Source organism: Trachymyrmex septentrionalis, unplaced genomic scaffold (genome assembly GCF_001594115.1).
Source record: "Trachymyrmex septentrionalis isolate Tsep2-gDNA-1 unplaced genomic scaffold, Tsep1.0 scaffold68, whole genome shotgun sequence".
NCBI classification, from domain to species: Eukaryota; Metazoa; Arthropoda; class Insecta; order Hymenoptera; family Formicidae; genus Trachymyrmex; species Trachymyrmex septentrionalis.
This window is the reverse complement of record NW_017305862.1, coordinates 176,717-198,393: the sequence shown is the minus strand read 5'-3', so window position 1 is coordinate 198,393 and position 21,677 is coordinate 176,717. Positions and strand designations below refer to the sequence as shown.

Below are 21,677 nucleotides of genomic sequence, written 5' to 3'. Positions count from 1 at the left end.
AATATAAATATATTTTATTATATGTATATGTATATTTTTATGTATATTATGGTTTCAGAGTCTAGCGAAGAATCAATCTGCTCAAGCATTCCTTGGACCAGAAAATCCTGAAGAACCTTATTTAGATGGCATTAATTATAATTGCGTGGCTCCTGGCAAACGGTTTCAACCAATGTCCAATTTGTCTGGTGGAGAAAAAACTGTCGCTGCACTAGCTTTATTATTTGCAATTCATAGGTTTATATTTTGATTTTGAACATAAAATTGATGATATAATTTGATTATGATGGATGATCAATTAACATTCACCGTCCGTTTATATTCCTTATATAGTTTCCAGCCTGCGCCATTCTTTGTTCTGGATGAAATCGACGCGGCTCTCGATAATACTAATATAGGAAAGGTGGCTAGCTACATTCGTGACAAAACAAGCTCGCTGCAGACAATTGTTATATCATTGAAAGAGGAATTTTATTCGCACGCGGATGCACTTATCGGAATTTGCCCGGATGTAAGTAAATTGTTTGATCATAAATCATTTTATATATATCTTTGTCAGTATTTTAGTCGATTAAATTTATTATATGTGAATTATAGGTAGGCGAGTGTTTGGAGAGCAAAGTATTAACGCTCGACTTGACTACATCTCCTACACATGTTTCGTAAATGTTCATTATTTAAAAGAGAACATTTTCTTTTTTTATATATATATATTCGCCATTGACAATTCTCAATTATGTCTTAGAAGAAAAATATATAAATACTACAAATAATGTATTATTATTTCTAGATTTGTTTACATTCTTTATTATTATTTTAAAATTATTGTAAGAATCTGCTATTATACTTTCTAATAAATTATGTATACAGATCATGTACATCTATGTTATAAGAACAAAAGAGTGACCGTAATTGTGAGTGTGAGACATAAGGTATATTGTGAACAATGTAAATAACTTTAAAATTTGACTTTAATAAAAACTTGCAAACGAATACTAAAATAAACGGTTTATTGTGTTAGCAAGACATATATTTTTTTTAACAAAAATTTGTTACATGTATTTTGACAATATTAATAACAATAATAATCAAGTAGTACTTTATTTAGTAATATTACGATTTTGTGTATTTTAATTTATCACACAATATATATTTATCATACAATACGCATTCTATTCTGCGAGTCTAATTGATATATAAGTAATAACGCGATAATTACATTTTAAATATTTGTCTATTATTGTTCATGTTGCACGATCTCATTTTTATGGAAATATATTTTTGTTTTTATTTCTTAAACATATAATAACTATTTTGAAATATTTAGTTAACCCTCCGGTAACACTTAATGGTTGGACTTTAACGTCACAGTTTTCTGATTAAAAAGATTAGAAAAAGATGAAGAACAAGTTGAACCGAGATTAAAGTTAATTGCAATTGGTAGAAACGATTAATTTTTTGATTATAAATTCTGATACATAAGTTTGAATCTATAAAAAATAAAATACAATCCTACTTTTTATAAAACTCATAATTAGAATAAATGCTTGTTATTAGAGCTTTTATAAGTACGTGTAAGAATATTTTCAGATTTTATATAGAAAGTTTAATTTAAGATTTAAGTATGCAGAGTGCATAAAGATAAAAAGGCGCAGCACAGACTTTTGCGTAACGAATAGTACATAAAGAATCAACCAATTAAAGTTCTTTTATTCTGTGAAATAAAAAGAAAGGAAGGATCTGATTAGTTCTTTTATGCACTATGCGTTATGCAAAAATCTGCGCTGTGATCTAAAGGATGAAAATTTCATATTGCCGACAAAGGGTTAATTAGAGATAATTTAACTTTCTTTTCAAGAATATGAAAAGTGAAAATTTTTATTATTGAAAATAATGAAGAAATTTTTCCACCACATTCCTAGAAAAGGGAAAAAGTTACATCACCACTCAGGGATGCGTTCCAAAATTTGACTCTGTCAACTCTGAATATCTTTTATCTTTATTCAACACATTCGGTGACCAATAAAGATAAAATGATACTATCGAGTCGACAGAGTTGAATTTTGGAACTCAATCCAGAAATGCGCACCACTTCCCCACAATGTGACTTCGACACTTCGGTATGTTCAAATTGGTAATCCTGTTATTTTGAATTCTGAGTTTTCAGATTTTCAACGGTCATTTGCTCATCGATCTATTCGTATTTGATAAATGTTTTACTTTAACAATGTCGATTTCTTTAAATAGAATCGTCATTTTCAACTTTAAGTCGTTCGGCGGAGAAACGGTAATCGGTCCCATTCAGCCGTTTACGGCAATAATTGGTCTAAATGGAGCCGGTGAGATATCTTATGTTTTCTACAACGCTCATTTTATTTGATTTAAAACAAAAAAATTATTTTCTTGCATATTTAAATGTTTTTATTTCTCCACTTTTAAGTAATTATGTGTTAAATCTAATTAATGTATATATTTATAATTATATATTAAATATGGATAATCTAGCTGTTTATTAAAATTATTAATATAGATTATATATATTTAATTTAACAACATTTATTATTTTATTTGATTTAGTTTAATAAAATAATAAATAAGATTATTTTAAGATAAAATAAATTAAAATCTTTTTTTTATTAAATTTAAATTTTTTATTTTTTTTTCATTTTATTTCATAAAATTTTCTTTATTCTTTTCATATTAAAATCAAGATATTATACACTTTGTGTTTTAGGAAAATCAAATATTGTGGACGCTATAAGTTTTGCATTAGGGGAGGGATTGACTGCTTTACGTGTTAAATATCTCAGCGAACTCATTTATGGAATTTCTACTAGAGAATCAATGATGGAACGGTATTAAAGATTTTTTTTTCGGAAATCAATGCTTGAAACAGTTTAGCTGGATCTTAAATGCTTGTATGATTCTGTGTGAATTTATATACTCGTATGTAGTCCTTTAAAACCGAGCCTTGGTGATCTAACGACTTAGGACGCTCGCCCGGAAAATAAGAGATCTGGATTCGACTTCCGGCCGAGGTAATATTTTTCGCAATAAGAATTAATTATTTACAGATTTTAATATGTCACTCAGCATTATTAAGATCATTCGAAAATGCGAAAAAGCATCAAATTGCTAGTCAATTTAATTCGTGATATTACTACGATAATTTAGTAAAGTTAGCATTTCAAGAACTACCGAAAAATCATTTCGGCGCGCGTTTCAAAGGAGTACAGTACTATATAAATTCACACAGAATTATACAAGCATTTAAAATCCAGCTAAACCATTTATTTCTATAGTTTGTGTTATCATATATACGGTCCTAGAATATACTATATTGTACATTTTTTTATTTTTTAATTAATTTTGTGTCATGCTATTAGATTTTTTTAGATACGTATTCAAATATTTTATTTCTTTATTTTTGTATAATAAATAATTATATACGGGATGTCCTAAAATTAACAATTCAAAATGCTAAAGTAAGAAAATTTTCAAAGAGTGAAGTAAAAAAAGTTATTTGTTAATTTTTATTTTAAGCAATAATTCTTGATATATAGGGGTTTTAATCTGACCAATTATACAGACTATATTTACTTTATCTTAAAAATTATTATTTAAAGTAAAAATTCATAAATAATATTTTTTAAGAATTAGCTTATAGTATTTTGAGTCGTAAATTTTGAAATGTATAATTAATGTTTACTGTTACAGCGCTATGTATGTAAAATTGATTTTTAATATAAATGCTGTAGACGGTATTAAGAAAAAGAGTTTTACAAGAGCAGTTCGTGGTGGAACTTATCAATACAAAATAGATAATAAGGTGGAATTTTTGTCTTGTTAAATTATTTTCTTACTTATGTTAGTTGATATTAATAGATTTTATTGTTCAGATTGTTACGAACATATGTTATATGACTGAATTGCGAGAAATGGGTTTGGACATAAAAGCAGAGAACTTTTTGATACCTCAAGGTTACATCTCTTGTGTCGCAATGAAAAAACCGAAAGATCTGGCCATAATGTTTGAAAAGATTACTGATTCAAATAAGTACAAAGCAGATTATGATAGGTATACTTTTGTTCTAAAGGCACAATTTCACACAGTGTCAAAGCGTTAGCTACAGTTGAGCGACTACCCTCACTTTTGTGGTACGTTTTCCCTCCAAAAGAACCGTCGACAAAACGCCAGCCGCTAAAGTCCTGCTACTTTTTCATAAAAAAATAACAGCTAATTGTTGTGGATTTATAATCGGTAATATAAAAATTTTTTATAAATTTAATTCATATATGAAACTGACAATTAATACGTTTCAAAGTACCTTTAAATTGCTCAGACAGTATTTTGTCCGTAACATTGTGAAAAATAGATTACTATCGGTAGTAATTAAAAAGATTAAGAAACAATAAATGCTGGTATTATGTGAAATTATGCAAAAATTACAAGAAAATTTAATTTGCAAAATTACAAGAAAATTTAATTTGCAAAATTACAAGAATGACAAGATGATAAGAGAAAATGTTTACTGCCATTGTCATTACGGAAATTCATTTTTTGAAATGGTTGAAATTACTAAACGATTCAAACACGTCTACTTTTCGCTGTAGTTTGGACCTCTTTGAACTTCTTCTTTTTCTTGTAATTATTCCCCTGCTTGGTTTTCCGATCGAAAAAAGGTCTCCGAACTTCAAGCGATAAAACGACGACTTATAGGGACTTATAGTCAATGTCATGCAAAGTGGGGACAGCCGCTAGCGTTTGATGCTACGTGAAATTGCATTTTTAAAAGCAGTTTAAACGCACTTTGAAACGCATTAATTGTCAGTTTCATACATTAATTACAATTAAATGTAATGAATTAGCGATTTGTCGCTCCATGAAAAAGTAGCAGGACTTTTGTGGCTAATGTTTTCTTGACTTTTGGAGAAAAAACGTACCACAAGGTGGGGATAGTCGCTTAACTAGCGCTTTGACGCTGCGTGAAATGGGGCCTTAACTGATGATGTAATGGGTGCGTTCCGAGTCACGCATAAAGCGCATGATGTATTGTTTTATCCTTTTTTAATAATTAGTAAACAAAGACAAATGATGCATCACGCATTTCATAACTCGGAACGCATCCAATGTTTGTTGTGAAATTCGATAAAAGTAAGGTATAACTTTCACTTTGTCGCGATTGTTCACAGATCTTTTTTTATTTCTACATTTTTGTATGTTTTTTTTTTATTGAAACCGAAAATTATAATAATGATAGTACACTCAAAAAATTGATACTGAAATAATATTAATACAATCCTTATTTACATTACGAAATCACTGTCAGTTATATATGCTTCGATCATTTAAAACTAATTTAAAGTTGGATCAGCAACTCTCTCTGAATAAGTTTTTAAATGATTGAAGTATAATTGTTAATCATTTCGTAACGATATGATGAATAAGGATTAATTAACTTTATTTCAATGTACCAATTTTTCCTTAAGTGTGATATTATTATTATGATCATGAAAAAAATACATAAGAAAATGTAGAAATAAAACAATTCAATGGTCACGTAAAAAGTTGTACTCTCCCTTACTAGATTTTAATAATATTACAGATTAAAATTAGAACTTTTAAACATGGCGAAAAAAATAAATTTTGAGAATAAATTGAAAAAACAGATATTAATTCAAAAGAAATACGCCATTATGGAAAAAGCAGAAACAGACAAATATTTAAAGCTGAAAGAACAATATGTATGTCTTACATATTTATTTTCAATCTATAATATATGTAAAAATTTTTTTATAAATTATTTATGTTGTTATAAAACTATTATTGTTTGTATCTTCCATATGCTCGTGATAAAATAATTATTTAACATTACAGAATAAATACAAATTAAAATATCAATTAATTCTATTGCTTCGTATTAAGAGGAGAGTTGAGTTTTTACAAGATAAGGAAAGAAAAATCAAATCGCAAATAGATCAGTATCTACACGACAAGAAGAATGTGATAATTTTACTGGAAGATACAAAATCGCAATTTAAGTCATTATCCAGTTCCCTCGAAGATATTGAACAAGATATTCTGAAAATGAAAAATATTATTGAACAGAGGAAGACAGAACACATTATTTTCAAGGATAAAATTTTATATTGGCAGAAAAAACGTGAAAGCGCTCGCATATCTCTAGACAGTGCGAATAAAGCGCGTGATGCTAACAAAAAAATCATACAAGAATTAAATAATGAATTAGAACGAATAAACAACGAATTAACAGAATTAAGGAAAGCGTCACAGACGAGTACTATAGAACTCAGTAACTCTCAGGTATACTGTACTGTTGTTATATCTGTTAGCAATTATATAATATCTGTAAATCTATACTATAATAGTTTAGGAAAAAATATTTTGGTTTTTTTACCATTTTTTATAGTAAATTTTTACTTAATATAAACAATTTATACGTAAGGTTAAACGTTACATGGAATTGACGAACGAAGTTGAATTTCGAGCACAGAATTCTGTAAAACAAATAAAAAGCTTGATGCATGATCAGCGAGAAGATCAGGCTAAACTTGATAATGAAAATAGATGTAAAGAAGAATTAGAGGATAAAGAAAAGCAGATGATATTAAAGAAAGTGAATCTCGAAACGCGATTCACAAAATTACAAGATTCAAGTACCAAATCCAAAACAACTTTAATGGAAAAAATAGCAAAAATACAAGAACTGAATCAAACAATTACTGAAACAAGGAATAAATCGTTAAATCTAGAGAATGATATTGTAAAGATTACAGAGGAGCTTTCTGAGGCAGATATTGATAAGAATAATATTTTGTATAAAAATAAGAAAAATGAAACAATCAATATGTTGAAACAGATTTACTCTGGCGTGGTATTTTTACTAATTACTATTAGAATTTAAATAATGATCATAATGGATATAATCTCTATAAAAGTTAATATAACTTTATTTTTTAGTATGGTCGCTTATTTGACTTATGTAAACCTATTCATTCACGTTATAATGTTGCTGTAACTAAAGTTTTTGGTCAATATATGAATGCCATTGTCGTTGATACTACGCACATAGCAATTCAGTGTATTCAACTTTTAAAACGTGAAAAAATAGGCATTGAAACATTTTTACCACTTGATTCAATAAAAAATATAATTTTAAATGAAAGATTACGGTATGTAATTTGAAAAAAAAAATTTTTTTTGTATAGTATAACATGTAACATTGTTATATGTTACAGTGCTATAGAAGAACCGCAAAATGTTAAGTTATTATATGATGTATTGAATATTTTATCACCACATATAAATAATGCGATTTTATTTGTCACTAAAAATACTCTAGTTTGCGAGACTAGTGAACATGCAAGAATGTTAGCATATCCTGATGATAAACGGGAAGCATATGATGTAATAATAATATACATATTTAAAAATGCAATAAACATTAAAAATAATATTTTAGGAACTAACAATTATGCATGACGCGCACACGCACACGTATGCGCACGTGTTATTTTATTTTTTTTTTATTATTACACATTAATTTTATTTATTAAGTTACTATATATTTATCACGTTTAGTGTGTTTCATTGGACGGATGTTTTTATCGTAAAAAAGGTCTAATATCTGGAGGACTGGCTGATTTAACTGTAAAAGCAAAACAATGGGATGAACAACGAATACTAACATTGATGGAACAAAAGGTTGTAAATTTTTTCTAAGATTTGTATAATAAATGACACATAACAATTTATATAATTTGCACAATTTTTTAGGCACAATTAATGCAAGAACTCAGAAATTTACCTAAAATTTCTCTTATGCAATCTGAAGTTGATATAATTAATATAGAAATTAATGCACTCGCACGCCAAAATAAATATGTGGACACAGATATAAAAGATGCTGTGTGTAATTAAAAGACAGGAATAGTTTATACTTTAATTTTATTATAAACGTATGACTTGTTAGCAAATTATAATATATAAAATTTACATTTCTAGGAAAATGAAATTGTTAAGATACAGAAGGAATTAGACATAGTTGAGAGAACAAAAATTGCATTAAATGTATGTATTTTAATATATTTATATATGTACATATATAACTTAAAAATTTTTATTGATATGTAAAGAAAGATACTTTCATTATCCGCAAAACTTTTAGTTGACAATAGTTGTAATTGATGATAAAATGCAAAAAAGAAATAAAGAAATTAAAAATGTGGAGAAATATATTAATTCAATTAAGAATGAAATCTTTGCCGATTTTTGTAACAATATTAATGTGCCGGATATTAGCTACTATGAGAAGAATAATTTGCGGTATGAAATTTTTAGTTCAATATATGATTTTTAATTTAAGTATACACATATGTATAAGAAAATAAGTTTAATAACATCAATTTTTAGAATTTATCAAGAGAAAAAAACGAGGCAATTAGAGCTTGAGCAACAATATAATCGTATCAAAGATCAATTGGGCTTCGAAAATGAGAACGATATAGAAAGTAAATTTTCAAATAATATCTTTGTTAATATACTTCCTAACAAAAAATAGGAAGTTACGGTGTTCTGAATATTGCGCAATTTTGAACGTGTTCGAAAGTGTTCTCTATTTTTTGTTGATTAGTATATATTACCTATAATTATTAATATTGTTATATATATTAATTTTATGTGAAAAGATAAAGTATTGAAATGGCAACAAGCTATAGAACATGCTGATACAGAATGGAAGAAAATGTGTCAGCAAGAACGTCATGCAAAGATTAAAGTTGAGCAAAAAGAAACAAAAATGTCGAGATTAAAGGATAATTATACAAACGTGGCAAAGGATTTGGAGGATGTGACAAAAAAATTAGCTGAACACAAATCGCAAATTAACGTTAATGGAAAATTATATTTGGAGAGTCAGAAGGCACACATTGCTGTACAGAGAAAAATATGGCAGATAAAAATAGAATGCAATATTATACTTAAAGAATGCAAGGTCTATGAGTTTTTAAAGAATCTAAAGATAAAATCTATGTATTAAATGACTTATTAAATATTGTATAGTGGTTGGATTTGTCAACATTAATTGTGTTTAATTATTTTTACGATTTTAATACAATTATTTTTACAGATGGAAGATATTAGTATTCCAATGTCAAAAACACATTGTACGTTAGAAGAAAACATTTTTACAAGTAGCTCAAGTTCAAGCATAGAATCGTCAGGAGATTGTTGTGAAATCTTAACAAAAATTGATTTCTCGCAATTTCCTAAAGAAATCTGCAATTTTACAAATGAACAATTACGAGACATGTCACTTCAACTTTTTGAGAAGATTACGGAAATTGAGAATGAATTTGATGATTTAGTAAATCTTAAGGTACGTAATATTTATAATTTTACATAATATATATTTAATATTATATGTTTTATGTTAGATTTGTATTTTTAAAATTTATCTCTATATTTGGATAAATATATAGGTTGATGAAAAGATCGATATTATAAAGCAGCGAATGCAAAAAATAAATACGAATCTTCGAAACTATCGTAATAAATACGATGAAATAAAAATGCAATTTGAATCAGTGAAGGCAAAGAGGTACAAATTGTTTTCAGATTGTCTGGAACGCGTTACTGCAGAAATAGATCTTATATATAAAGTTAGTATTTATAATTATGTTTCAAAATTGTATTTGTTATGTAGCTTGTTTTTTCGTACATTACAATTTTTATTTGATTTATTTATTAATTTACAGAATTTGGTTAATAACACATCGGCTCAAGCAATTATTTTATCAGATAATCCCGAGGAACCGTATGCAAGCAATATAATTTATAATTGCATAGCACCACATAAAGGCTTTCAACCATTGCAATATTTATCTGATGGAGAAAAATCAATGGCTAGTTTGGCATTATTATTTGCAATTCAACGGTATATATCTTAATCCTACGATTAATGAAACGTTTTACATGCTTTTGGATGCTTTCAATTAATATACAGATAACGACTGAATAATGTTAAGGCCTGATTTTACAATATATGGTTACCTAAAGATTAAAGGTAACCAAGAAATTTATGAATGAATTTCATTGATGAATCTGTTGGTAATCTTTAATCTTTAAGTAATCATATATTGTGAAAATGGGTCTGAGAGAATTAAAAACATAAGGTCGCAGCATAAACTTTTGCACAATGCATAACGCGTAATGCATAAGAGAATCAGCCAATCACAATTCTTTCATTTTTTTCTGTCCATTTCACGGAAAAGAGGAACTTTGATTGGTTGATTTTCTTATGCGTTATAAAAGTTTGTATTGTGGCCTACAATTTTAATCTTTTTTTCTTTATAGTTATAGGCAAATACCGTTTTTCATTATGGACGAAGGTGACGCGGCTTTAGATAAAGTGAATATTAAGAATGTTGTTTCTTTTATTCGGTCCCAAGCAACCCTTATGCAATTCATCACGATATCCTTACACAAAGAATTATATCGTAATTCTGATGCACTTGTAGGAGTTACTGTTGAAGTAAGTTGATTAATTTATGTTATAAATTTTAAAAAATTTTTTATTATCGTGCATTTTATTATTGATTTCAGAGTGACATAAGCTATTCCAACAGTCAAGTATTTGCCATTTCATTAAATGGATATTGTAAATCAAAGTGAAAAATTTAATTAATGTCGTAATAATAATATAATATCACAAATAGATATTAAATAAAAAATGCCACTGTTATTAAAGTTATCCTTATGAATAATTTGTTTTTCTATATGCATATTATTTGGAAATACTTTTTTTTTAAATTTATTATATAATACGAAAATTATAAAATATTTTAAAGAAATGTTTTATAAAGACAGAATAGATTGAACAAATTTTCATATCTCAAATATATTGTTTAGACACATATGTATTGTTAATTATTATAGATGTATTGTTTTGTATACATTTATGTTAATTTTATCGTTTTATTTATGTTAATTTATGTTAATATTATAATACAATATATTAAATATATTGTATTAATCAATTTTATTTTATTTAAATTATATAAAAAATGTGTATTAAATTATTTATAATTTACGTTAAAAGTAATATTTAAAACTAATGAATATTATAAAATGATATATAAAATAATACAGTATCATAATGTGAAATAAAATATCTTTAGTGCAAAGTGTTTTGTAAAAAATTATTTTTGTTTATTCTAATCTAAATGAATACTTAATATTATTTGCATATATCTCCCTGAGATAAATCACTGTGTGACAACATCATGCGTGCACATATGGAGGAAATTACAATATTTAGAGCAATTACCGTTATTTCCATGATTGCATTAATGCTCGTCTCAGATTTTCAGATAGTTTTCATTAATGTACATTTAACACATTTATTTTAATAGTACAAAATACTAATTGTAAGAATAAAAATGTTTCAATGCTGATTGTAGAAAAGCGTATCTTAGATTTTATTCTATATATTGTTTAATAATGCATTCAGATTTTGTTTAATTTTTTTTTTAATGTTTACTAATATTTGGCACAAAGTCAATATATTACTATATTAAAATTAATTATTTTCGAGATTCAATATTTAATAAAGAATTATTTCCTTTATTAATTTTATTAATTAATTAAAATATTTTGATTTTTATATCATCAAAAATTAGAGCGGTCAAGTTATAAAATTTACCTTATATATTTAAAATAATATAAAATCAATTTAAAACATTTGTATTTATTTATGAAGCATTTAATTATGAAGCGAGAAATCATATAAATTTGTTTTTTACAATATATATTAAAATAAATTAACTTTTTACATTACCTTTGATAATACAAAAATAAGTAAAATATACTTTAAAAATTTTATTTCAAATTAATGAAATCTTGATCACTTTTGTTTTTTTTTTGCTAGAAATTAAAGACGTGTATTCTTTGACTCTTAATTGTAACTCATATTTTCTAACGCAGAGGAAGGGCAATATTCATTATCCGTTCTTATTTAAAGACTGTCTTAAGTAATGTCTTAAGATGCTAATATAGTCCTTTGATTGATTAGTGACTACTTAAAACGGTCTTGAATGTAAGATCCAAATATCGTCTAAAGAGTTTTTGATATATTCTATGAACATCTCTCTCTCTCTCCCTCTCTCTCTCTTTCTCTCTCTCTCTTCCCCCCCTCTCTCTCTCTATTGAAAATTCATAAATACATACAAAAAATTTTTTTTTAATTATATTAAGAAAAAAAATACAATTTTTTGTTCTTAATTTCGTGATTTGATCATAGTGAGAACACAAGTCTCAAGGGCATATATAACTTTTCTAATCAAATATCAATACGAATTCTAATGATATTGTGCCAATTGCGTTGTCCCGGTTGTCCCTTTTTTACACATAGTAGCAACTCTGATTTATAGTCGTCAGTAACAAATGGAGGAGGTGCAGGTCAATGCAGCCTATTGTGGCAAACGCCTTGTAAAATAAGACGCACGCTTCGAGAATGCGGCCAAAATGATGATTGTCGTTTAATAAACGTATTAAGTGGAAATGACAACATCTTGGTATCGGAGCCCGAGTGCTTCTTTGACGTTAACTGATAAAAATGAGGCAGAACGCTTATCCCAAACTAGGTCGTTGCAACTCATGTTTCAACGGATTGGATGCATTCATGTTCAACGCAAGGATGCGCAGTTATAGCAAAACGTAACTGATTCATTCATTACTAGAAGGCTCTACAAAGCTTTATAAGTTTCTCTCTAAAAACCTTTGATTAAACGAAATAATTTAAAAAAAAAAAATAAAACGAGTTATGTAGTAGAAAAACCTAATTTGTAAATATACCTAATTTGTATAGAAAAAAAATTTTTAATAAAGGTATTATTTTAATAGTTTAATTTTTAATTTATTTTGTGCTATTATATCTCTTTAATTTGATATTATAGTATACTTACAAGTTCGATTTGTTAGAGTTACTTTGTTAGATCGTGCAGGTAATATATAACGATTATTTATTTAAGTTTGTTAGTTACCTATTAGGAGTAAACTTAGGAAATAGATGATGAATTAATTTTTATGTCAGTCGAATGTAAATTAATTTTTATAATTATAATTGAATAAAAGATGAAAAAAAATATGAACGAATAAATATTGTTTGTATTACTTTTTACTTTGAGATGTAACCTATATCACAATTAGATCTCAATCCGTAGAAAATTTATGTTGATTAAAAAATTGGATGTAATGACAACGGCGCCACGCCGTGCATGTCGCATGCAACCCTTAAACGTAAGGTGATGACCTCCATTGCGCGATGTCCTACTGCTTCTGACAATATGTGTAATAATGGTTCTACGCTGATAATACTGACATGAACTCTTTCAGACTTCCATGAACTTATCGCAACATTATTTAACGAGAACTTTCAAGATGTATTTAAATATAATTTTTATATTTCGTGCATTTATTTGCAAATATTGTAACCAAAAATAAAATATTAATAATTAAATAATTAAATCATTTAAAATATTAATTTAAGTTAATTTACAGTTAAATACTACTATATATATATATATATATATTAATTAATAATTTACAACAATATATTAATATACAGAATCTGTCTAAAAAGACTTCTGAGACTAATTTTTACCTGAACGTACAATTAAAGTAATGCTATTTTTCTGACAATTATTGCATCTTTAGTATCAATTATTATTAGATTATTTACACGATATTTTTACGGCGCTGTAATATAGAATCGAAATCTAATGAATATTTTTTATATAAAAAATACTCTATGTAAGTTTCGTTAAGATTTGTTTCTTTGTAAAAATTTTCATAATGAAATAGTGGTAGCTATTATCAAATTTTGTCTAAAATTCAAATCTAGAAGTTTGGTCAATCTTAGTTTGCATTTTAAAAGAAATTTTGTTTCAATATTCCTAGATTGATTTTTTATGGAAAGCAAAATTAATCAAAATAAAGGCGATAAAATTCAAAATCAAGATGACATTAGTTGCTTTCTTTGATATTTGACTTCCGAAATGAAAAATTCAAATAAAAGGGATATGTTTTGGTGATATTTTGGATATCTAGGTGAATTGATTCAAAATAGCCTTTAATGTAATTAAAGAGCGTATTGGAAACTATCTCAAAAGATAACTACATAAAAGTTTCTGACTAGTGAAAGACGTTCTGAGTAATGCATTGATTGAAATCAAGAGGGACTATGTTAAAAGTTTTCATTAATAAAATTTATATATTTTTGTTTTTTAATCCAGTCTTGAAACTTTTGGACACATCTTTCAAGTCGAAATTAAATGATTATAGTAGATAGTACTTCCTCTAATGAATTTTTTTGCTTATGAAGACTTACGTTTGATTTCAAAAATATATACACCCTTATATAATATTTACTTATATAAAATTAAATATTCTTTAAAAGCAAGAACAAATTTGGTCAAAAAAGAATTTTGTTGAATTCTATTTTATCCCTTAGTATCTGCAATATATCAGCATCACACTTGATAATCTAAAATAAAAAAATAATCTTGATATATAACAAAAATTGTTTTAAAATCTTACCTATGTATTTCCTGTCAAATGACTTTAAACGCATTTTTATTTCTCTTCTCTTTCTTATTCAAGAGAAAGAAATACATTGATAAAGAAGGGTACAGATCAGATGGAGGGACGGTATGGGGGTGATCATGGAATAAGACAGCGGGAGAACCGCGTGCATCTTGTAAAATAGAGGATGACAACCTCTCCTGCATCATGCAGAACATCTGCTAAATAGATGACACGCCGGTTGTTATGAGTCTAGTTGCTTTCAGTCTTGCGATGCAAGCGAATCGGAATTAGAATCTATATTTTCTCCGTTCTCCAGTGAAGTTTTTCCACCCCTGCCGGATAGAGGGACTTCACGATGAGACGGCGGGCTTTAGAGCTGATCACGGGACTTCTCGTGGTTCAGCTGCTGTTGCCTTTGCCGGATCAAGTGAACGCCATGAAAAACAGACTGAGGAAACAACGATCCAAACCGCAAGAGCATCAGGCTCAGCAGTCTAGCAACGATTATGAATATGATTATAACTACGAGAACTATGACGAATACGATGAAAAGAACGGTGAGTGTCCTATGAATGTTCGACAAAATTTCACACACGCAATGAATAAAAAAGAAGAATAACTTTTAATTTAATAATATCTTCTTTTTGCTAATTTTTTTCTTTATTAATAAGAACACACGTATATAGGCAACATATCTAAGAATTTTTTAAATGTAATTAGTATTACTTATAAAAATAATCTTGATTTTCGTTTAATTAATAAATATTAGATTACGCAATATGTAACACGCGACATTTGTTGAATACTAGTTTGATTTCTATTATACAAATTAATACTAAGTTTAAAGTACAATTAGGATTATTTTAAATAAAACAGGAATTTTGTATTACCATCTAGTTGACGCTAAATATTCCAGAAACATTCGTGAAATGTTCTTAAAATCCCAAAATAATAATTCCAAGAGTATTCCGGAATATTCTGAAATACTTTTAGAATGTAAGAGTAATATTTAAATAATTAAATATTTTATTTATACATTCGAAAAATGTTCCATATATATACATTCCACAAAATTATAATTTTTGTGAAAATGTTAGGCCGAAAGACCCTGAATTAATTTTTAAACAAAATTGTACTGTCTAAAACATCTCTGACAGAAAAAAATATTTATGAAAAAGTACAGAAAAAACTCCATAGTTTGAGACATTTTAGAAATTCTTAATTTTTCTTAGATATTCGTAGTGGGACATAGAGTGTCGTTGTTTAAAGGCAAAAGATTTCTTGGATTTTAAAATAAACAATCTTATTTTATGTTCCATTAAGAATATTTATAAAAAATTAAAAATTTCTAAGATCTTGTCTCAGTTTATTGTAGTTTTTCATAAAATTTTTTCGTCAGGGATATTTCATTTATAATACTGTCACCTTAAATCCTAATGTTGAGGACTCATTTTACAAGCGAAGTGACAAGCGTTCTACTATATATTTTTAAAAATAGTTTTTATTTACCAATTAATAGTTAATATATCTCTTTGTCGGCTAGAACAGTGTTCGCGGATGACGATTTTTGTGTGATGTACTTATACAAAAAGTTTTCATGCATATAATATTCCGAATATTTCTTTAATATTTAAACACTGTGAAAATTCTTGCGGAATATTCGACATATTGGGAATACAAATCGAACTTTTTATGAATTGTTTTCACGAATATGTTATCTGAGGATTGAATTAAAAAAGCAATTCTTATTAATTTTCAAAAGTCTTTTGGACTTTTGTATAATTTTTTGTTGTCTTTTTCAATAATCTGCAAATTAAATTATTATTCTACTTAGTAACTTATTAATTAAATTATTGTTCTACTTAATAACTATAATAAAAATTTTATTTTATTTTATTAATTTTATTTCGAAATAAGCAAAATATAATTGTAAGTGGAGGACAATTATTCAATTGTCTCGTTGACTCGGAAGTTTTCCGTTACAGATTAATCTCGTTAAAAGAATGTCACATAAAATAATTAATCTTGTTTTAATTTCTCTCAGAGTAATCTGATTAATACCATTTATTTCAATCTATTAATTGCAAATCCAATTTAATACAACTCACAGTTATAAGAGATGGTTTCCGGTTTAGTTTTTGATTTCTCGCAGATATTAAAGATGCTATAACATTCGATAATTTACATAGATATACATTTAAATTTTTAGATATATATTATATTTATGTATAATACATATACATTAGATATACATTATATTTGTTTATATGCAAAAAGTTCTCATTGATAATAATAATTTATTTTTTTCACTTGATAACAATAAAGATATTATTTTTGTAGAAACTACAACAATATTACCATCACGTGCAATATCATCAGATATCACGCAACTTTCGGGTAAGTGAAAATTTTATTATTATAATACGACAAAAAATTATTACAAAATTATTTTCAATAGTTATTATAACTCAAGTATTATAATTATAAACAATAATATACAATTATTCAATGTAGAGAGATCCGAAATAACAACAGAAGCATTTTTGAGGCGAGAAACACCTACAAATTTACCAGCTCCTACGACAACTCAATTTTATGATCATGGTAGATCAGGTAGATATATAAAATTAACTAGAAAATTATTTTTATGATATGAAAAAAACAAGAGAATAAGTAGATAATTAGAATAAAATACTTTTGTTCGTGTTCTTTGAGATTTAAACTTTGATTATATATATATATATATTCTACAAATTTAGAGGAGACTAGTTCCACATCTGCTCGGGATTATTCAGTAAGTACAAACTATTTGATAACTAGACAATTAAAGAAATCGAATTCTGTAAGGAATAGTGATTGATTTTTTTTCAGGTTTTACCTACGGAGATTTTACCGGGTGAAAGTAACATATATAGTTCTGTGGCTGTACCAGGACCACGAGTTCGTAAACTTATAGGTTATAATAAATAGTTATGTAAAAAAATATAACAATTTACAAAAAAGTTTAACATTTATAAATTAGGGTTCACCTGGTCGACCTGGAGATGATGGTCGTCCTGGCGATTCAGGATATCCTGGACAACCTGGTACACCTGGAATCCCAGGGCCACCTGGACCTCCAGGACCTGTACCTGATGTAAGAAATTTAATAATAATTTAAAATTATTTTTGTTTATTTATATTATTTAAAAAGTTGTAAGACACACATGAGTTATTTATTAATAATTGAGTATATGTATGTATATTGCATAATTTATATTAAGATATAATAATTAATGTATTTAAAATATTGATAATAATAGGTATCTCTTTATTATCAACAATTGGCTTTGTCTCAAGCAAATGAAGATAAAGGTCCGTCCGGTGCAGCGGCGTCATTGTATGGACCAGAGGCATTATCTTACATTCAGGCACAAGTAGGCCCGATAGGTCCGCGAGGTCCTCCAGGTAGACGATTCGATCTTTAATAATTTTTTCAATTTTATCTAAATAATCGTTGACCTTTTAAATTATTTTAATAATTTTGTTTGAAATTATTGTTTTTAATGTGTTATTTAAAAAATATATATATTCTATCTTTCAATTAGGTCCATCTGGTCCTCCTGGGCCTCAAGGTTTTCAAGGTATACGAGGTGAAACCGGTGAACTGGGTTCTCCAGGTCCTCCTGGCATGCCAGGTCCTAGGGGTTTGCCAGGATTACCTGGAAAAGACGTAAGATTATTTTTATACATATTTAATTTGTTTCTTATATTTAAAATTTATGTAATACTCTTATATTTATTTAATGTTATTTACAAACTACATATGTATACATAATTAAATATTATATTTAAATAAAATATTTTATATTTTATTAATGATAGGGTATCAGTGGAGAAGATGGCGAAACTGGTCCACTAGGATCGCCTGGTCCTGTGGGACAACGTGGCCTTCCAGGAATACCTGGTCTTCCAGGGCTGAAAGGTCATCGTGGTTTTCCAGGTCTAGACGGTGCCAAAGGTGAGCAAGGAACTTCTGGTGAAAAAGGATCTATGGGCTCACCTGGACCGATGGGACCAGTAGGACCAATGGTATGTAAATAATGCCATTAGGAATAAGTATGTGTATAATATTAAAATAAATTTATAAAAATACACTCAAAATTAAAACATCATCTATCCTGTTCTATCCTGTAAAAATAGGAAAATTTCAAGATAATAACTTCATAGAAAATTATCGTATTAAACGTTTAAAAAAGTATTTTACAATTTGAAATCTCTGCTTTTCAGATCGGTACTTTTCGGTAAAGTTCCATGGCGCGAATTAAAAATTGCATACAAATGCGGTTTACAGCATTCGAAAGAATCTTTATCTTTAATTTGCTTTTTTATTGAGCTCTGATTAACGATTTTTTTTCACCGAGTTATTCAACATTAAAGTAAAAAAGGTCATTTTTCGAATGTTAAACCGCATTTGTATGCAATTTTTAATTCGCACCGTGGACCTGTGAAAATTTCATTAAAAATTTTGAGATTTGATGTATCTTTATTTATATTTGTATAACTCTATAAAATATTAGTAAAATCGTTTTCTAAAGTAATGATCTGAAAAGTAGAAATTTTTCAAGCCATAAAATGCTTTTTTATGGCTAAAACACCTCGATTTGACGAATGATTTTTCACGAAGTTATTCCATTTTGAAATTTGTTTATTTTTACATAATGCAACAGGCAACGCTTTAATTTTATTGAACAGTGTATATTGTATTCTCATGAGATAAATTTTAAAAACAGAGATAAAACATTTTTCTGTATAAATGTTGAATATTATTAACACAGGGTCCAGCTGGACCTCGCGGTGAAAGAGGTAGAGAAGGTCCATCGGGTCCTCCTGGGTTGAGAGGCCTCGACGGAATTGCTGGGCCGCCTGGGCAACCTGTAAGTAAGCTAAGCAATTATTACTTCACAATTTATCGAAATACTGCATGTATTAATGTATACCTTGAAGTTCTTTGAAAAATTTGTAATTCTTTACGGATATTTATGCATTTGATTACTTATTTATCTAAAAATATATACTTTTCACATTTATTTAAACGTAATATTAATATTGTTTATAGGGTGTTATAGGCAAACCTGGTTCACCAGGTTTTCCAGGAAATCCTGGAGTTAAAGGTGATCAAGGACCGCAAGGACCGACAGGAAACCAGGGGTTGCAAGGCCCGCGAGGTAAGATATTTTAATTTTCGTGTAAATGAAGACATATATACGTTGCTGATTAGTTTTATGTTATATTCATCTGAGAAGATGGTTTTATTTATTTTCTTTTATTTTAATTGATATTTTGTAACAAAGGCGAAAGTGGCCGTCCAGGACAACCTGGTGAAACTGGTCCACAAGGTCCTCAAGGCAAAGATGGAATTCCGGGTGAGAAAGGAGCCACTGGAGCAATAGGACCCGTTGGTATGGTCGGGTTTCCGGGTGCTCGAGGTCAACCTGGAACACCGGGTAATCCTGGTACCCCTGGCGCCAAAGGAGCACCTGTGCGCATAAATACCAACAAGAAATAGTTCAAGAACTGTAAAAGTTACTTTTTATAAAACCTTAATGGTATCCTTACAGGGCCTTCCTGGTGATAGAGGTTTGAAAGGAGATACTGGAGTGAAAGGTGATTCAGGAATGCCTGGTCCGCGTGGGCTTCCGGGACCTCCTGGGAATGAGGGCAAAAGAGGCAAAAGGGGTATGCGTGGGCCAATCGGCTCTGTAGGACCTCCTGGAGAACGCGGCGTATCTGGAGAACGTGGTTTCCCTGGATCGGATGGTCCTATCGGACCTCAAGGTATTATTTATCATACGTTATATATACATCCCTGGCGGAACAAACTTACGAAACATTTTTATGAAAATGTACAGAAAAACTACATAGATCGAGATAAGATCTTAGAAATTCTTAGTTTATCGTAAATATTTGTAGAGGGACATAGAGTGGCGTTGTTTGGAGGCGGAAGGGTTCTAGGTTTTTTTAAACAACATCGCTTTAGATAATGTAGATTTGTAGTCCCACTACGAATATCAATAAAAAACTAATAATTTTTAAAATCTTGTCAATTTATCTACTTTTTTGTAAAAATTTTTCCGCTAGGGATATATGTTATATATGTATATATCTACATTGTATATATACATAGAGGAAAGGCTCCTATTATGAGATACCGAGTTCATTTTGGGTAAATGCTAGAAATCTATGGACAGAATTTAAAAAAATAATAGGTCATTTTGAAGGGAATATAGTAAGCTTTAAGATAATGTTATGTAACATTTAATTCAAATTTCATTTTTTTTATAAATTAAAGAATTGTAAAAAGTGAGCAAATCGCAAAGTCAAAAAATTGTGCTCCTAATATGAGATGTTCCGAAAAATCGATAATAAAACGCAAAATACAGTGCAATTAAAAAACTTTATTTAATATTTCTAAAATACAAATAAACATAGTCAGTGCGCGTACAAAATAAATATGAGATGCACTGTACCTAGCTGACTCGTCTTCAGGTAATTAAAATCAAGTATCGCAGAAATAGGTACTCGATGTTTATTCCGATTGTTCTTTTTATTATTGTACAATAACATTTATACTTTAGCAACGATTTTCACTATGACATAGAAGCAAAGGTTATTTCATAGAAATACCCTAGGTAAATCTCATATTATTTCCACGCCTTACGGTTTTACGATCATCAAACCTAACTTCTGTAATTAAGCAATTCAATATATCACGTATTTTTCTATTAGTATGATCTTACTCTATCACCACATGAAGAATTTATTGCCAAATATTTATTTATTAAATAATAAACAAGGTTTATAAGCTCATCTTCATCAATGAAACTTCAAGACATCCAAATTCTAAAATCTTTTTTTGCAACGATTATGGGCATGATCTAATAATGAATTTTCTACTAAATAGTTTTTAATCCAAGAACAATAAATTCATGGTAGAACCAGTAGATAATGTTTATTGGTTTAGCGGAAACGCCGCTATATCATATTAGGCATCTATATTTCGTAATAGGGGGCTTTCCTCTCTCTCTCTCTC

General features: G+C 28.1%; 3 protein-coding genes across 3 annotated transcripts in view; all 3 read left to right on the top strand.

The window, feature by feature from the left end:
* Positions 1-732, top strand: part of LOC108753275 (structural maintenance of chromosomes protein 1A) — an 18,693-nt gene extending 17,961 nt beyond the window's left edge. Inside the window, exons 19-21 of the mRNA XM_018494726.1 lie at positions 59-237; positions 334-511; positions 598-732. Coding sequence (XP_018350228.1) covers positions 59-237; positions 334-511; positions 598-666 — 426 coding nt within the window. The 3' untranslated portion in view covers positions 667-732. The remainder of the gene's footprint in view (positions 1-58; positions 238-333; positions 512-597) is intronic.
* Positions 733-2,081: 1,349 nt separating this feature from the next.
* On the top strand, positions 2,082-10,693 carry LOC108753268 (structural maintenance of chromosomes protein 1A-like). The gene is made up of 20 exons (XM_018494713.1): positions 2,082-2,120; positions 2,168-2,339; positions 2,735-2,855; positions 3,718-3,829; positions 3,900-4,078; positions 5,929-6,325; positions 6,468-6,896; positions 6,983-7,101; positions 7,261-7,429; positions 7,604-7,729; positions 7,799-7,930; positions 8,027-8,092; positions 8,274-8,347; positions 8,435-8,532; positions 8,710-8,954; positions 9,150-9,398; positions 9,502-9,681; positions 9,778-9,956; positions 10,376-10,553; positions 10,625-10,693. The coding sequence occupies exons 1-20, from the start codon at positions 2,082-2,084 to the stop codon at positions 10,691-10,693; spliced, it is 3,333 nt and encodes a 1,110-aa protein (XP_018350215.1).
* Positions 10,694-14,875: 4,182 nt separating this feature from the next.
* LOC108753274 (collagen alpha-1(I) chain-like) overlaps positions 14,876-21,677 on the top strand; it is a 17,921-nt gene continuing 11,119 nt past the window's right edge. Inside the window, exons 1-13 of the mRNA XM_018494725.1 lie at positions 14,876-15,162; positions 16,946-17,002; positions 17,120-17,218; positions 17,365-17,399; positions 17,477-17,545; positions 17,628-17,741; positions 17,908-18,052; positions 18,193-18,317; positions 18,470-18,676; positions 19,423-19,521; positions 19,704-19,812; positions 19,939-20,126; positions 20,206-20,422. Coding sequence (XP_018350227.1) covers positions 14,961-15,162; positions 16,946-17,002; positions 17,120-17,218; positions 17,365-17,399; positions 17,477-17,545; positions 17,628-17,741; positions 17,908-18,052; positions 18,193-18,317; positions 18,470-18,676; positions 19,423-19,521; positions 19,704-19,812; positions 19,939-20,126; positions 20,206-20,422 — 1,666 coding nt within the window. The 5' untranslated portion in view covers positions 14,876-14,960. The remainder of the gene's footprint in view (positions 15,163-16,945; positions 17,003-17,119; positions 17,219-17,364; positions 17,400-17,476; positions 17,546-17,627; positions 17,742-17,907; positions 18,053-18,192; positions 18,318-18,469; positions 18,677-19,422; positions 19,522-19,703; positions 19,813-19,938; positions 20,127-20,205; positions 20,423-21,677) is intronic.

Bases quoted from the DNA above. Each gene is read 5' to 3' on its own strand.
- LOC108753268 (XM_018494713.1), top strand. From the start codon at position 2,082: ATGCGCACCACTTCCCCACAATGTGACTTCGACACTTCG. The intron at 7,931-8,026 runs GTGTGTAATTAA...TTACATTTCTAG, and splicing joins ACACAGATATAAAAGATGCT to GAAAATGAAATTGTTAAGAT. The intron at 10,554-10,624 runs GTAAGTTGATTA...TATTGATTTCAG, and splicing joins TTGTAGGAGTTACTGTTGAA to AGTGACATAAGCTATTCCAA.